The 17,251-nt window shown below is 38.4% G+C and overlaps 1 protein-coding gene across 11 annotated transcripts in view; it reads right to left on the bottom strand.

Moving 5' to 3' along the window:
- Positions 1-17,251, bottom strand: part of LOC134226293 (liprin-beta-1) — a 148,562-nt gene that overhangs the window by 67,679 nt on the left and 63,632 nt on the right. The window contains exon 1 of one of the 11 annotated variants that reach the window (XM_062706967.1): positions 10,536-11,624. The exons of the other annotated variants lie outside the window; for them this stretch is intronic. Within the exon in view, the coding sequence (XP_062562951.1) occupies positions 10,536-11,043 (508 nt within the window). The 5' untranslated portion in view covers positions 11,044-11,624. Of the gene's footprint in view, positions 1-10,535; positions 11,625-17,251 lie in introns of those variants that run through there. 11 annotated transcript variants of the gene reach the window in all.

Raw genomic sequence — 17,251 nt, 5'->3', positions numbered from 1 at the left:
GCCGAAGCCGAAAAACAGAAACTACATGAAAGGTGAACCTACATACAAGAAAGTGGATGATGTTTATTCCGAATTCGGCTCTGTGCATACCAAACTGGTTGCAGTGATTCCGGATGAAGCATTTAGACAACAAGAAGAAGTGTACATTGCCTTCGAAGATCCTTATGATCATGTGCGAACAGCTATTAAAGAACTGATGATGGCACATGAATCAAAAACCGACAAAACCCAAAGCTCGCAGCCGCAAGTAATAGTGGAGTAGCAATCATAAAAAGCCCCTATTTCCATATTTGATGGATCTTACGCCAATTGGACAAAATTTAAAGCCATATTCCAGGACTTGATGGCAAATTCTGTATACTCGGATGCTATCAAGCTGTATCATCTGGACGAAGCTCTTGTTGGTGCTGCTGCTGGGGTCCTTGATGCTCGAGTGATAAGCGAAGGGAACCACCGGCAAGCGTGGGACATTCTCACCGAGCGATATGCGATTAAAAGGATCATTGTGGAGACGCATATTCGTGGCCATTTTGATATCCCGAAAATGTCTTCAGGGTCCTGTAAGGACTTAATTGCGACGTTTACTAGACGACTGTACGCGCCATGTTGAGAGTTTGAAATACCTTAAGCAGGAGTATCTAGGCGTTTCCGAATTGCTGTTAATACATATTCTTACCTACCCTATGGACCATGCAACAAGGATGGCGTGTGAGAAGGAACACAGAAAAAAGGTGAGCTGCCAAAGTATATGTACAAACAATCACATTCCTTCAAGCAAGATGCCAAACGCTGGAAAACTGTGAATTAGCGTTTACGGAAGCTAAACTGAATCCTAAACAATAAACTACATCGAAGGCAATCAATATGAATGTTCACGCCGCAGCAACAGCAACAACCAAAAAAATTTTTTTTTGCGATTTTTGTGAAGGTTCACATTTTAACTACCAGTAAACCTTTTAAATACAGTGCCGTTTGACAAGAGAATGCAAAAGGTAACGTGCAGAGAGTGCTTATCGACAAAATCATGCCAGAAATGTCAAAAACGGCATCATACGCAGCTACACAATGACGAGGTAATGCAAGAACCGAAACCTAACGTATCCATTCCGGTCCAAGATGCGCAATTAGATCTGACCAAGGATTCATATTTTGGATCGTCAGCTGCAACCAAGATTCCAACCACATCCTTCTCATGCAATTATGCACATTCTACTAAGACAATATTCTTGCTACTGCTGTTGTGAACGTATTAGACAAAAACGATCAGCCGCATTCGTGTCGTGTTCTCTTGGACTGCGGATCCCAAGTTATCTTTGTTACAGATGAGTTTGCAAGCCGCATTGGAAGTCAAAGGCACCGTGTCTCTGTTCCAAATCAGAGGCATATAGGATGTCAAGACTATTGCCCATGATGAAGTGGTTGTTAAGTTCCGAACCCGCATCGCAGACTATCAAGCACAAGTACAATGTTTAATAACGCCTAATGTCACAGGAGTCATTCCTGCAACGGAAATAGATACGTTATCATGAAACGTACCATTTAGCATACAACTAGCTGATCCGGAATTCAACAAACCAATTAAAATAGATATGCTTTTGGGTGCAGAACTATTTTTACATATATGCTTCGGCCAGGAGTTTCCGGACCTACGCGAAACCTCCCTAGGTGGTGGCTGGAGTCTTCAGAGGAGAATATATTGCAGACCAAGCTCAACATTCGTTAATTTCATTTTAGGATGATTTCGAAAATGCTATTCAAAGTTTCTACTAGACTGAAGAAACGCCGAATGTGAGATGATTAACCACTGAAGAACTAGGATGCGATGCTAGTTTTTTGCCAAACAAAGTACTTGAAGAAGCTATACAATGTAATGTTGAGCTCCAGCACACTCCGAATTGAATGCAACGCCAACGAGCCAAAGAGGGATCAAAAGATAAACCAGCATCCAAAAGATACACCATTGTTTCCAATTTTTCGGAGGTAGTTCGTGGATCTTACAAAGGTAACGTACGGGGCATCATCATCTCCGTTCCAGACCACCAGGTGCTTGAAACAGCCAGTTGAAATCGAATCATCCGATTATTCTATTGAAGCACAAATTGCCAAGAAAAGTTTTACATATACGACGTATTTTCTGGGGCAGAATTACTTCCAGCGACCATTGGAGGAGCAGGGCAACTGGGGAGCATCGTAATGAAAACACGATTTTCTTTCCTTAAATGGTGCTCTAATTCAAGCCATCTACTTGAGCACATACAAAAGGGTAGACAGGAACAATTGATCGCGTTTGAAGAAAGTGAAGTGAACTACCCTATAAACATGAATGATCTGCTCTGGGATCTAAGAAACGACATTTTCCGTGCCAATTAAGGGTATGCGATAACACACTTTTTCCTAACGAAACGAAACGAAATTTGAAATGTCTATGTTGATTCGAAACGAAACGAAACATAGATTTACTTTCGAGACTTCGAAACGATACGAAATCAGGGTCCATTTAATTCGAAATTTTTCGAAACGAAACGAAATTTTAATTTTTTTTTCCGCGGAATTTTTATTAAATTGGTGTTACATTATGTACGGAATATCGATTTCACTTTTCAAAGTCAAATAACTGTGTTGCGACCAATAGAGTTATAATAAGAGAAGAAGTAGGCAATTCCTCAGCACTTGTGCCGCTTTCAAAGCAATACATCGTGGAGCGTGTACTTTTGAATCTGATCAATCCTTATTTCACTTAAGAATTATTATGATTATGCTGAATCATACTTCATATTGTCTTATCAGCGTAGTTTTATGGTATTGAGCTAACTCAAAATTTTAAAATGAATGCATAGATTTTATTTCTTATCTAGTGGGATGCTCAACTATATCCAGGCGTATACGCAGATAGAGAATTGATAATATCATACATTTGCTCTCTAGAAGAATACTGTGCACCTTTCCAAAATGCACAAAGATATGTATTTCAGATTGTATTTCCCAAATGTGATCGCAAAGTTTTCACGGCAGTAGTTTTGAAATAATTTTTCCTTTCTCATACAAAAAGTTGTATCAAAAGGCTATCATTCCTTCCAAATTCAAACTTTTTATAGGAGACTCGGCCCATAGTTTTATATACAATCTGCTCGACGATCTGAGCTATTGTATTTTGTCCTTGCATATGTGCACGCTAAAAATGAACTACTCAAAATTGAGTCGAATCCGACTCATTTTCATTAAAAACGGGACAATTCAAAATTTGAGTAAAAGATACTACTTCAATAAAATGATGATTTCGCGAAAGTTAAGCTTGGCCTTCCATCAATTTTTAATACGACAGATGCGAATCAAGTTTATCTATCTATCTAAGTGCATTTTACGACAAACAGACTCCTAGTTTAAGTGCAATCACCATTTTATTGAAGTAGTATCTTTTACTTAAATTTTGAGTTAACCCGTTTTTAATGAAAATGAGTCGGATTCGACTCAATTTTGAGTAGTTCATTTTTAGCGTGTGTTTGTGCATATGCGGAATGCAAAAATTGTTGCCAAATTTTCATCATCAACCGACTTCTATTAACTTGCACTTAAACAGCTGTTAGTTATGGTCAGTGTGATCTGAAAGCAATCATGAGTAAAGAACTCATCAATTTTAATGATCCTCCAACCCGTTCTGGATTTTTGTTTTTTGCAAATTGCATGCAAAGATCTAGAAATTGTAACTAATGGGGTGATCCCTGCCCAGCACTAATGAGACCCCCTTTATTCAATTGCTTCAGGGTCGGCGTACGCGCTTGATTATCGCGGCCAAGAAAGCACTCAAATACCGTAATTGAACACTCCCACTTTATTATAGCTTTCCACACAGGTACCCTTCCTTCCCACTTTCTTATGTCTCAACTCCTACCTTCGAACTCTTTCTTTTTAGCTTCTTCTTCGGGGCCCCTTCTTCAAACTCCGCTACCTCACCAGGTTCCTCGGTCCCTTCCTTCCGCGATTCCTTTGCTTCGCTAGCTTCGTTACCTGCGTTGGCGTCAGCTCGTGCAACCACAAAATGGACGCCGCTGGCTGAGTCCAGGAAGAGCACGAGAGTAGTGGAACTACCGGATGACAACCGAACTGCGGCCTCTCGGTGCCGTATGCCACGGGATGTTTCAGGCTCTACAGCGGAACTGGTCGGAACTTGGAAGGCAGATGGTGATGGTTTGAATGTGGAACACACGTGGGTAGCCAGGTGGTTGTGGGTGGCTAGTTAAGAGAGGGGACGGTTGGGTATTCGGAAAGTGACTGTTCTACCTGGATGATTCCTTGGTGAAACTTCTCCTTAACACTTCTCTCTCAAAACTCACATCCAATTTTAACTTAGCCAAAATATACTTTGCTTTCTCGTGTGCACACGTCTTGTTCTTCCGAGCGTTTAGAACTTATGGCTTTCCAAGCAATGGCGGTTTTTTGTCCAAGCCTTCGCTCGTTGAGATTTTCCTCATAAGGTTTTCGCCTCATCATGGCCCCCTTTTATCACCCACCATGGCCGCCCAATCATATCCTTCTGCGACGCCTGATGGTGAGTAGCGGAATTCTTTCCTGTGGCTGCGTTCTGCACCATGGGTATCGGATGCTGTCCAACGTAAACATTCAAATGTTTTCTTGGTATTGAGAATTTTGAAATAGAACAATATAAAAACTTTTCGAAATTACTTTATTGGCCTTTTTCGGGAATTATTATACTACTCAAAGCGAAAGGGAGTAGATGAAAGTAATAAAGATACAGATTCGATTGACACCGCAAGCGATCGGCGAGTGTGAAATGAATAGAAACTGAAGATTAGCAGAGGGCCACGTGAGAGAACACGCATTGTTGAAATCGCTGTTATTCAGCCTAACGTCCTCCCGGGAACGGCTTGGATAGTGACGTGGTGATCACTGTACCAAGACAGGCAAAATAACAGCGATTTCAATCTGCTAATGTGCTGTTCGGCAAGCGTAAACAGTTCTATTGATTCGTGGCATATTTTCAGAGATTCATACAAGAGCGCGCTAAATCTCTTCACGCATAACTCTCGCAAGCTCATACTTCGCCCAAATTGAATCTTATTGGACGTTAGGCAGAATAACAGCGATTTCAACAATGCTTGTTCTCTCATATGGCCCTCTGCTAATCTTCAGTTTCTATTCATTTCACACTTGCCGCTCGCTTGCGGTGTCAATCGAATCTGTATCTTCATTACTTTCATCTACTCCCTTTCGCTTTGAGTAGTATAATTATCACCGAAAAAAGCCAATAAATTAATGTCGATAAAGTCACGCGGTGATCAAAGCTTTCCTAATTAATATAAAAACTTCGAAAATCTCACTAATCTTGTGACACTTCCCCAGTAACAATTTCCCTGCTTCTTGGATTTATTTAATTCTTATAGCGGATTTATCATAGCAATCGCCACAGCCTGTTGCTCAGTTTTATTGTCAATCTTATTGCTATCAATAAATCTCTTATAAGTATGCTGAAAAAGCTTCAAACGTCAAACGCCTATTAAACTTATGAACAGCTCTACGGTAGTGATGAAGAGCGTGATAAACCTTATTTTCAAAGCTTGATAAAAGCTACAATTTTTGGTCCTAATGTGGTCAAATGGATTACCCCAATAAGTATATTTGCATTGCAAAGAGCTTATGACGGTGTTTAATAAGAGCAACATTTTCCTGATCGAAATTTGAGAGGCCATGTTGAAAATGGAGAAGCATTTCAAGTAAATGCAATTTATCCCTGAAATTCATGATTGAACAATGTGTCCACCGCGTAAAACCCTTTTTTTGTGACTGACATGCATAACAAATATATAAGGGTGAAAATCAGAATTGAGATCTACGATAACAACAATTATGATTATTTCAAATTTAATGTCCAGAACTATATTATTGTTTGGGCGCGTGGTGTTCAATCTTATTTTTTCACTAGCTTTCACCATGAAATTTAACGCGCACCTCATTTGGATAGAAGTGAATTAAAACAATCATGAAAGAAAATTATTTTATAGTCATCCTCATCATGATCGCCATCAACAATTTATTTTGTTATCATTTCCCAGCAAAGCTTTGTTTCCCTTTTTAAAGCAACATTTTTGACAGCGGCCGCAGCCCTTTTTTTGCGAGTGGTTTAAAAAGGATTTCTAAATACTCTTATAATAGGTTTATAGTGGTTATCTAGAGAGGGCCACTTGGCCATATCTTACTCTTATAGTGGCCATCACAAGGTTGTCATGTAATAGCGGGTTTTATTGTTCGATCTTATTATTTTTTCTTGAAAACCATTCCTAGAGCGGAATAAAACTTAAAATGTTACTTGGGTTCACACACCACTGGTTACAAAATTCCCACGACTTTGCAATGTTCCGTACATTTTGTGCAAATTGACAAAGAAGAGCTTAGCTTGGTTCGTTGGTGTACAAATCGTAGTTGCTAATCATTATTGGTCGAGAAACAGCAAATATGCACAACTCATCAATTTTTGTTTACACGGTAAGAATTCTTTAATTCCTCGGTTCAACTGAACTTTCACAACTTTTTTTCTTCAATTTTTTGTGATTTTTTTCGTAGGGTTAACTCATAGTTTCATTGACGCTAAAGGTCACAATCAACTAAAAACCAACCGTGTAAAAAAAGAACCAATTCATGAGCAATAATGATGCCAATTATGTGCTTGCAGTCAATATATCCCTTAGGGCCTTCTTAACTTGGTTTGAGGCAAATATTATTATTACTTTATAATCTCTGTTTGAGGCCTAAGTGAAGGTGAAGAAATAGGTTACTAATAAGAGGGGCTGAAAAAAGACTCCATAAGGGCCCCTGGAATCCACGACACGACTTTGCATCTTTGACAAAGTTATTCTGATTTAATTCATATCTGGTTATATTTACACGAATAGGATAGAATAGTTAAGGATTATTTTTCGTTTTCTGTTAGATATTTCTAACAAAATACTAAAGAAGTTTTATAGAAGAAAACTAAATACGTATTTGTCGACTCAGAACGGGGTTATGTAGTAAGCATCTCAAATAGCAATGCGAGCAAAGGCGTAGGATTGCCAATCCAGACATGGTGAGTTCGATTCTCGGTCTGGTCTAGGATGTTTTCGGGTTGTCTTGCCACACAAGAAAATATAGATACTTATGCAATGGCGGACATAGAAAAGTTTCCAATTAACTGAGGACTGAGGAAATGCTATTAGAATACTATGTTGAAAAGTAGGTCAAGTTCCAATTGGCATGTAGAACCATTGCAGAAGAAGAATTAAGCGTTAATAGAAAAAATTGTATAACATAAAGTTTTGAAAGTAATTTTATGGCTTAATTTTGAATTTCTTTCGAAATTCCGCGGAATTCCGTTAAATTTCGTCAGAAGCTAGTTTTTTATAGCGAAATTTTAGTAATTTTACGAAACGAAATGCTGAAATCAGATTTCGCCATGCTCAAATTCCGCGAAATTCCGCGGAATTTCGTTTCGAACCACCTGAAACGAAATATTTCGAAATACCGCATATGCTTAGTGCCAATCCAATCTTCCGACTCGTTCAAAGTGAAATGCAACATTGTGTTTACCAAAGGCATCATCTACTCCGAAGTGGCACAATGGAAGGACTTGTGTGCTTCTTTATTGATAACCAGGTTTGTACAAAGGTTGATACCTGCACGCAAAAAAAGAGCTTTCATGAATTCGTGAACTAACGAGTTCACGGTGTATTTCGGGAACAACAGTCACGGATTCGGGAATACAGTTACGTTTTCTGGAGCATTCTAGAAAACGTGACTGGTGTTCCCGAATCCATAAATTAAATCACGGTGTATTTTTGCTGGTTCACGAATTCGGGAACGCTTTTTTTGCGTGTTTCATCCAAATGATTTTTTTGCCAGACAACCAAAGGGTTTTTGCATGGATGAAACGACCCCCACATCAAATCAAGATTTTTGAAGAAGAAGAAAATAACAGGGTTTGCTAATTTTCTTCCAATTTGTTGAACTATCGTGTCAACCGGAGGTTGTATGTTCCGCACGGAAGTATTTTATGACTCCTGCAAACGAAGAAGCTGTCGACAGAACGCTGAGCAACGAAAACAAGCAAAGAATTTTTTCAAAGGAATTTCTTTAGAAATTAGTAAAGAAGTTTCCTTAATTTTCTGTAGAAACTCGTGGAGGAGGTTCTGAACTATTTCTTGAAAAAGTTATGGATTTCATTTCTGGAGGAGTTTTTGTAGAAATCCAATATATTGAATCTCCAACACATTGAAAAAAAAAATTGAATGAATTACTAAGTAAATGTCCGAAGGAATACCTTGAGCAGTTCCTGTAGGAATTTCTGGAGAAATCTAGGAATTACTTGGGAAATTGCAAAAGATCTTCCTCTGAAGTTCTAGTAGGAGGTTGTTTGTAAGTTTATTTGAATTGCCTTATGGAATATCTTCGGAAATTCTTCGAAAATTCTTTTGGAAAGCCTTTTATAAATAGCTTCAGGAATTCTTCTAGCAAATACTTCAGAAACTTCTGTATGAACTAGATTATCAAAAATTCATTCTGGTTATGTTTCGGAAATTCCTTCAAGAATTTAATTGGAAATTCCAAAATTTTCTTTTCCTTCCTTCGAGAATTCCTCCAAAAATTTTCTCCAGGAACAATCTAAAAGAGCTACGCCAGGATTTCCCTTGGAGAATTCTCCAAGGACTTCTTCAAAAGTGAAAGATTCTTCTAAAATCTTCAGAAAGGTTTTTCTAAAGACAAATTTTTGAAGGAATATCTGGAGGAATTTCTGAAGAAATTTCTTGATTTATTTCCGAAGTAATTTCTGAAGTATTTACCGACAGAATATCTGAAGGAAGTACCAGAAAAGGTCTTAGATGAACGTCCAAATGATACTTTTTCGGATATTCTCAGGAGTTCCAGAAATTGGAAGTAGAATTTCAAGACCTTTCTAACAAGGTGTAAAACAATTTCAAGACAATGAAAAAAAAAATGAAATTTCGTTATGTTTGAAACTGTCTGACGTTTTAACAAAATAATTTTCTCAATTCAGGTAATTTGGCATAGAAACAATGTAGTTGATAACTGTATTAGTAGCTTTTTCATCTGGTGCTCGCAATATACCAAGTGGCCTGATTTTGGGCGGATGGGAGCGCTTTGGGCATGTATTCAGCCCCCCAAAAAAGCTTATGTACCAAAACAACCATATTTTGCAAGTTGTTACAAGTTTGGGTGCCTGGCTGAATACGAATTCCAAAGATCAGCTAAATAATCTATGTAATATTTTACAAAATAAAGTCTCATTTAAACTCTCAAACTAGTCAACCAACCTATTTATTAACCAAGACAATGTTTGGCATGACTTAGATACACAATAGAGTAAAAAAATTGCTGTTCTAACCATCTCTTGAGGAAGATTTGAAATTGAATCCAAACGGGATTCATCTCAACGGCAATTATGAACTTCCAACTACTAATATCTCAAAGTATATTGGAATACGAATTTTAGGTCTTTGGAATCAATTTTAATTTTTTACATGGAATTAATAATCGGAACGCGAAATCGTTGGCGGCGGCGGCATGAGTAAAACCACTGGTTTAAAACCTTTTTCGAAATCCGAGCAGCGGTCTCAGAGATCCGGACAGTATTATTTATCACTTAGCTAATTAACATATCACTGGTATGTTTTTGATTTCTTTAATAAAGATAATAAAGTTTGTTATATTTGAACATATCGCAAAACGTCGTCGTAAAACATTTTCAAATCCTCTAAAATATAGAAATCATAAACTATTATATTTTGTGTTTATGGTGTAGCAGTTAAAATATCCCTGACAGTTATTGAATTTTGGGGATACCTCTCCAATTGATTAAATTCACGTAGGGGAACGGGTCGCCACTTCATCTCATAGCTCCTATTTCCATCCCATCAAAAACAAAGCAATGGAAAGGAATTTAGTTTGTTTATTATTTTTGTGATTTTTTTCAGCAGTAAGCACGCATGTTGACAAAAAGAAACGACGAATTTGGTGCCGTATTTCTTTGTATAGCGATGAGATGGATATATGTACAGTGAGATGGAGATCGGAACAGTTCCCCTATATATTGCAATTAATTCACATTGCATCGAACTACAAACAATTGATTCTCATAGAGGTAGGATATATGAAATCTAATATTCTGAATCCATTCCAATCCGAGCCGTCCCCTGAAATTATTCGAGACAGTATTAGCAAAAATACGCACATGAATAATTTCGATTATCCTCAATAACGCACTTTACAAGCAACATCGGGCCTGCAGAGCATTACAATCCAAATGAATCACAATGCGAAACCCGTTCCCATATGCAAATGCGACCTGTCAAAGACCAATCCCATCCTATCCAATGAAACGGCGGCGGTGACGACGACGACGACGATTGCTTTGCACAGTGCATTCGAAGTGACGTGCTCCAACAACTTGATCTAGGTCGTTGTTGACGACGTCGCTCACGCCGTCCACATCCCCGTCGCGTCGTCGTCATCAGCACATAAAAAATCACCTGCTCTCCGTCTGCGGCCTTTCCTCCGTCTCCGCCGGCGCAGTAGACGCTCCGGTGACGCAGACACCGATCGCAAGATCGGCGACTTGTCTCTGTAGAATGATGATCGTTCCTCGTCGTCCCCGTCGATGTAGAGTATCCCCTCGTCCACCGAACCACTGGCCGTGCTCCAAGAGTGCTTATGCAGTGTGTTGGAACTACCGGCGGTGCTGCTGTTGCTGTCGATGGGGCGTAGATCTTCTTGGGATGCAGCGGCGGGCTCATCGTCGAACTCGATCATTCTCGAGTAGAGAAACTCCTGTGAGGGCGTTCTGGGTGGTTGATCGCCTTCGCTGTTGGTTTCCTTGGCCGGCGGTACCGGTGGCAACGGTAGATCCGAGAAAAACTCTGAACCCTCGCTGCTGTCGCTTTGGCTACGCTCCCGGATCGTGCTCAAACGGTTGAAATCCGCACATCGAGCAGTGCTAGCCCACTGCAGGTGATGGTGCGGATCTTCATCGGCTTCCATTATTCTAGACAGACTGGTAGTTGCGCAGTGTTCTAATTAATTGCTTCGGGTTTAGTACGTCAACATCCCGGATCGGCGTTGTACATCAGAATACAAACAAATCACAAGCACAGCACGACATTCACATAAAAATCAACCAACAAAAACACGTTTTGGCTGTTAATTTATTTATATTCACAGACAACATTTCTATGCTTGCACGACGGCGGCGAAGCCGTGAAGATATGCACACTAAACACCAACTGTGAAAACACGACGCGAACAACGGATTTCAGATCACTTTCAGCGCTATTATATCCCGATCCCGGACGTCACTAGAATTCAGCTCGATTTGATACCAGTATGAGGGAAATTGTGTTCTTCCAACGGGGACCGTTGGCCACGTCTGGCGAACGATGAACGCACGGTTATAAATATTTTTCGCAACACGCGCGCCTCACGAACGATCCACTTAATGGCGATTGGGGAATGGCGACGCGGCGCCTGCGTTACGGGTTCTTCCCTAAAGAGATACACAGAAAATTGTCGTCGCCGTGTTCTGTTGTTGCCTTCCCATCTGACTTGTCCGACTAACTAAACTGACGAATGAGCAAATGTGACTCCGTCAAAAGCGCGCTGCACGGCTCAAGCGAAACGGTGTTCACTCTCGTCGCTCACGGCATTTTCCTCAGTAGTGAGTTGACTATTTGTATTTAGTGGTTCACAGAGACAGGCAGTTGCAGAAGTGCTGGCCGAAATCCGCGATAGTGGCAATGAAGCGCATATAAAGATGTCCCGGAAGTATAACCCATAAGAATTTAACTTCAAAATATTGTCACAGACTAAAAAACACGAATCTCAAAAGAGTCTGGGTTGATCTATGTTACGAAGCCCGTGCCTTTTTTTTTTTAAACAAATAGATATATGTACTAGGAAACTATTACAAACTGATACAAAAATGTTCAAATTATTAGAACTAGATTTAAGAATAAATTTCTGATTTCACACAACTATGAAAGATATCTCAGTTTTAGTCAGCTTCCGACCACCGTGCCTTGTATCGCGGCGTCTTTTGTGAACATGTGTTGAATCAAGGCGGGCGGGCCGCCGATGGATGCATTGATTGGAGACGATCAGAGCGGACAACGCAACACACGGCCGCGGTCGTCGTAACAAATGCATTGCAATCGCGAGGTCATTTCGATGGCTTCAAATTCACCCTCGAAGGCATAACGATGATGATAAGCCGGCCATGGGCTACTCCGAGTGGTGATTAATTGCATTGCGGAATGATTGTGCAAAGCAATTGATTCGACGAATTGGTGGTGACTAAAGGTGATTTTTTTTCTTCATTGGGCCAGCATTCGCTCTGCCAGAGGAGAGTGCCAAGCTGATAATCATACGGCAAGCACGATTCGTGTGAGTGTGTTTAGCTGCGGTAAACAACAGTCGAAGTGACTTGTTTATATTCTGGGCATATTCGGTACTCGGAGGAGGACACACATCTGGGTATTGTGTAGAAATCGAGGGTTTGTATGAATATGATTTTTGCATAATTTCAGTCTAAATTTAAAGTTTGATTCAGATGTTTGCCGGCTTCAAGCGGATCAACGCATTTGATACGAATAAATAATTTCGACGTAAGACTCTGAATTGCATAATATCAGTTGGATTGGATTTGGAGTTGGATTGCTAGTAGTCGAATACATCCTTCAAAACAATAACTTGACCATAATTATCAATCCTTTGGTTTTGGACGTTTGTTTTGGAATCTGTCTTATTAGAAACTGGGTTGTTCATAATATCGAACAAACTTTACGTTTCAATACTTGCTCAGTGGACTGTTTCTTCATCTTCTTCTTCTGCAATTATTCCTGCCTGAATTTCACAAATTCGATAAATTTTAGCTGTACTTTTTCGATTGTAACCAAGGCATCTTAAGTAAACAACTTGACTCAATATTCAATCAATAAAATTCGTGATCTAACCTTTGACAACAAGCTTCTTACATCTTTCAGTGAGTATTTCACCATTTCGGTTTTCATGAAAATAGTTGTGTTTGAAATTGCTAAATTTTAAATCTACTATTATATTTTTATGAGTTACCATAATGACAATGGGTCAAAAGAATCTTTAGAGGTTGAAGAGCGAGAAAATGGAGGAGCAAAAGGTCGAAATTATTGTATAATAAAGAAAAGCACTATAAATTAACATTTAATATTGACAGAACCTGCTGTACGTTGCGGAAACGCGTGGAAACCGTTATTACAGAAAGTGATGAATCGAAAGATGATGCTTCAGACGCTCAGAAACATTCCCCCTTTAAATGGATTAAATCAAAACCTAAGTTTTTGACTAAGTTGTTGAAACAACATCACGCATTTTTTAAATCTACACAACACGTGCTACGATATTTTGAAAATAAACTCCCGCTTCAATTCGGAATAATTTTGCGCGGAAGTTGAAAAGAATTTGGCGTGAAAAATAAGAAAAAAACCGCAAAGTTTATGAAGAATTTTCCGACGAAAATCGAAAAAAATTTCCGTGGAAATTAGAAAGAACTTCCCGTGGGAATTCAGAAGGATTTCTCGTGGATATTCAGCAGAATTTTCCTTAGAAATTGGATAAATTTTAAATGGTATTCTAAAAAAATCCAATGAAATATTACTATAATGAAACTTTTTAAACTAATTTTTTTCTTACGGAACGCGTTCCCTATGTAAAAATAGAATAGTGAATGGTGAAAAGCGAAGAGTGAGCGTTGAGAAGTAAAATGTTTAAATAATAGGCAAGAAGTAAGAGCTGAGAAGGAAAAAGTGAGTAATGAAAAATAAGAAGTAAGTGGTGAGAAGAGAGCGGTGATAATTGGGAAGTGAGAAGCGAGGCTTAAGAAGTGAGAAGTGAACGGTGAGAAGTGTAACACAAGAAAGAAGGAAGGCAGAAAATAGAAAAGAATAAGAAAGAAGACTGAAAAAAAAGAAGTAAGAAAAAAAGGAGAAAAAAATGAAGCCAGGAAAAAAAGGAATATAACAGAAGTGAGAAGGAAGAAGGAAAAAAGAGAGTAGAAGGAAAAGAGGAGAACGAAAAGGGAAAAATGAAGTAGGAAGAAGGAAAAAGGGAAAAAGGAAGTGGGAAGAAGGAAAAATGAAGAAGGAAATAGGAAGAAAAAAGAAGAAAGAAGGAAGAAGGAAAAAGGAAAAAGGAAGAAGGAGGAAGGACGAAGGAGGAAGGAAGAAGGAGGAAGGAAGATGGAAGAAGGTCGAAAGAAAATGAAAGAAGGAAGATAAAAAAAGAAACAAGAAATACGGAAGAAGAAAGAAAGAAGAGGGAAAAGAAACGAGGAAGAAGGAAGAAGGAAGCGCCCTTACCAACAGGATAACAAAATCGTTCAAAAATATTTTTATAATATAATATTATTGCCCTTAGATACATTAAATCTATTCTACAATAATTCAATGCACACCCGATTCTTTTTTAACACGGGGGATACGTTCCGTGTAAGAAAAGTTTCCAGTTCAAAATTTGAAAATTCGTGTAAAAAAAGTTTTATGATTCTTCGACAAATCATGCAAAATGGAACAACTTTGCAAAAATTTTGTATGGGATTTTTTTTACACGGCCGGAACAGAATCGGGTGTAGTTGAAACTCCTTAACTTGATATTTTCCCTCGCTAACTCGATGTTAGCAGAAACGGCTCACATGCCATTTTTCGGCCCAATCTTACGGTTAGCAGATTCAAGACGATTGTTTTTCTTTTTTGCTAACAAACATCGACTCAATATGATGTTAAGCAGCTAGTTTCTCGTGTTATTGTTTCGCTATTGAACAGATAGATGTCACTAAGTTAGTTTCATATTGGAAACGGAAACTAAAATTAGATTACATTTCATTCAAAATTACTATTTCACGACTATATAAATCATACGCAATGGACCCTGTGACATGGCCTAAAACGTTAAGTTCAGAGAATTTTTCAACAAGAACGATGCATAGGTCTCCATGATTTTGATTCTATTACCAATTTTGTTAAAAATAATTTAAATTGAGATTGTATTATAAGGATTGATGTATCTTTGTATAGAATTGTTGTAATGTGGATGTTTATAAGTCAATAGATTTTATGTGTGTTTGATAAGGCTACACAAAGCCAGTCGAACCTAATACAACAAATAAACAAATAAACAAATTAATCACAAATCGTATTGGATATCCCTCAGCCCCAGAACTGAGGATATCCTACAACAAATGCACGTATGGAATGATTTCCGTTTTTCTTCTACGAACAAAATATCTCAAGTCAGACAAAAAGCTGCTTGGTGCGGTTTGACAGAACCCCGACCAAATATGAATCCGTTTATGCCTTGGAAAGGAAAAACACGTGATCGGAACCCGTAATTGCTTACAAAATTCTTGACAGGTACTCAGAAATGATTCATAATGAAGGCGGTGAAAATTATTCCATGAACATCATTGTTGTTTGTGGTATTATTTACAAAAATAAATACAACGACTAAAATTATCTAAAATTTTTGAGATGACAAAATCGGGTAGAAAACGTAAAAAAATCGGGACAATACGGATAGATAATACAATATCGGGAAGTGAAAAGCAAGAAATGAGAAATTCCAAGCGGGAACTGAAAAGTGAGAAGAAGAAAATGAGAAGTGAGAAGTAAGTAGAAGGAATGAGAAGTAAAAAGTGAAATATAAGAAGTGAGAAGTAAGAAGTGAAAAGAAAGAAATAAGAAGTAAGAACTGAAAGTGGGAGGTGCTAAGTGCGCTTTCTTCTTCGTTATTCACTCTTCCTTCTACTTTCTTTTTTTCCTTTACCTTTTCCCTTATTTCTCCTTCTTTCTTCCCTCTTTCTTCTACTTACTTCCGCTTTCTTAGAAGAAAATGAAAAGTGAAAAGTTATAAGTAAGAAGTGGGAATTGAGAATTGAAAAGTGAGAAGTACGAAGAAAGAATTGAGTAGTGAGCAGTGAGAAGAGAGAAGTGAAAAATGAAAATGGAGATGTGCAAACTGAGAAATGAGAAATATGAAACGAGAAGTGGGAAATGAAAAATTAGAAGGGAAGAGTGAGAAGAAGAAAGCCAGAAGTAAGAAATAAGATGTGAGAAGTAAGAAGTGAGAAGTGAGAATTTGTAAAAGAGAAGTGATAAATGAGTAATGAGCGGTAAGAATTTAGAGGTAAAAAGTGAGAAGTAAGAGGTGAGAGGTGAGAAGTGAAAAGTGAGAAGTGAAGAAATGAGAAGTGAGAAGTTAGAATTATTTATTGTTTATTGTTTTGTTCATTGTTTAAGTGAGATGTGAGAATTATTTTTTTTGAAATTAATCTTTATTCTTTTTGCTTCCTGTTTCCTTCTTCTCTCTTTTTCCTTCAAGTATTTCCTTCTTTCTTCTTTCTTATTCCCACTGCCTTCTACTTTCTTCCGTCTTTCTTTTCTTTTACCCTTTCTCCCTTATTACTCCTTCTTTCTTCCCTCTTCTTTCTACTTTCTCCCGTTTGCATCCTTGTTGCGCCTTCTATCTTCGCTATTCCTTCTTTCTCCTTTCCTTTTGCTTATTCCTTCGTCCCTTTTCCTTCTTTCTTCTTCTTCTTCATTCTTCTTTGGTCTTTTTCCTCCTTCTTCTTTCTGTCTTATGTATCATCACTCACTTCTCAGTTCTCAGCATCTCGCTTCTTATATCCAAATTATCATTCCTCACTTCTCACCTTTTGCTTCTGTTTTCATCGCAACTCACTTTCTACTTTTCACTCCACTACTATCGCATCTCATAGGGGTCCTCCTTAGCCGTGCGGTAAGCCGGCTCTGTCCCAGTGTGGGGATGTAATGAAGAAGACTATCGCATCTCACTTCCCACTTTTCATTTCTTACTTACAACTACTCACTTCTTATTTGCTACTGTACACATCTCATTACAAAGTACTTATGTACTTCTATTTCTCAGTACTCACTTCTCCCTACCCTGAGCTCAATTCGAACATCTCATTTCTCCTTTTTAACTGTTTATTTCGAAAATCTCACTTCTCCCTTCAATTAATAAGGAAACAATTTTCGGCCAAATGAGTTCGGACAAATGACCCTTTCTTCCAAAACTGGTCCTGGCTAAATGACATTCGACCAAATGACCTTAAACCATATTTCTACATGTTATGAAAAGTATTTGATATTTTGTGAAAAAATATCAAATGTGTTCCCTATCTCGATACCTCCCTAACTCGATG

This window comes from Armigeres subalbatus, chromosome 3, assembly GCF_024139115.2.
Source record: "Armigeres subalbatus isolate Guangzhou_Male chromosome 3, GZ_Asu_2, whole genome shotgun sequence".
In the NCBI taxonomy this organism is placed as follows: domain Eukaryota; kingdom Metazoa; phylum Arthropoda; class Insecta; order Diptera; family Culicidae; genus Armigeres; species Armigeres subalbatus.
The sequence above is the reverse complement of the archived record's forward strand: the minus strand, read 5'-3'. Positions and strand labels throughout refer to the sequence as shown.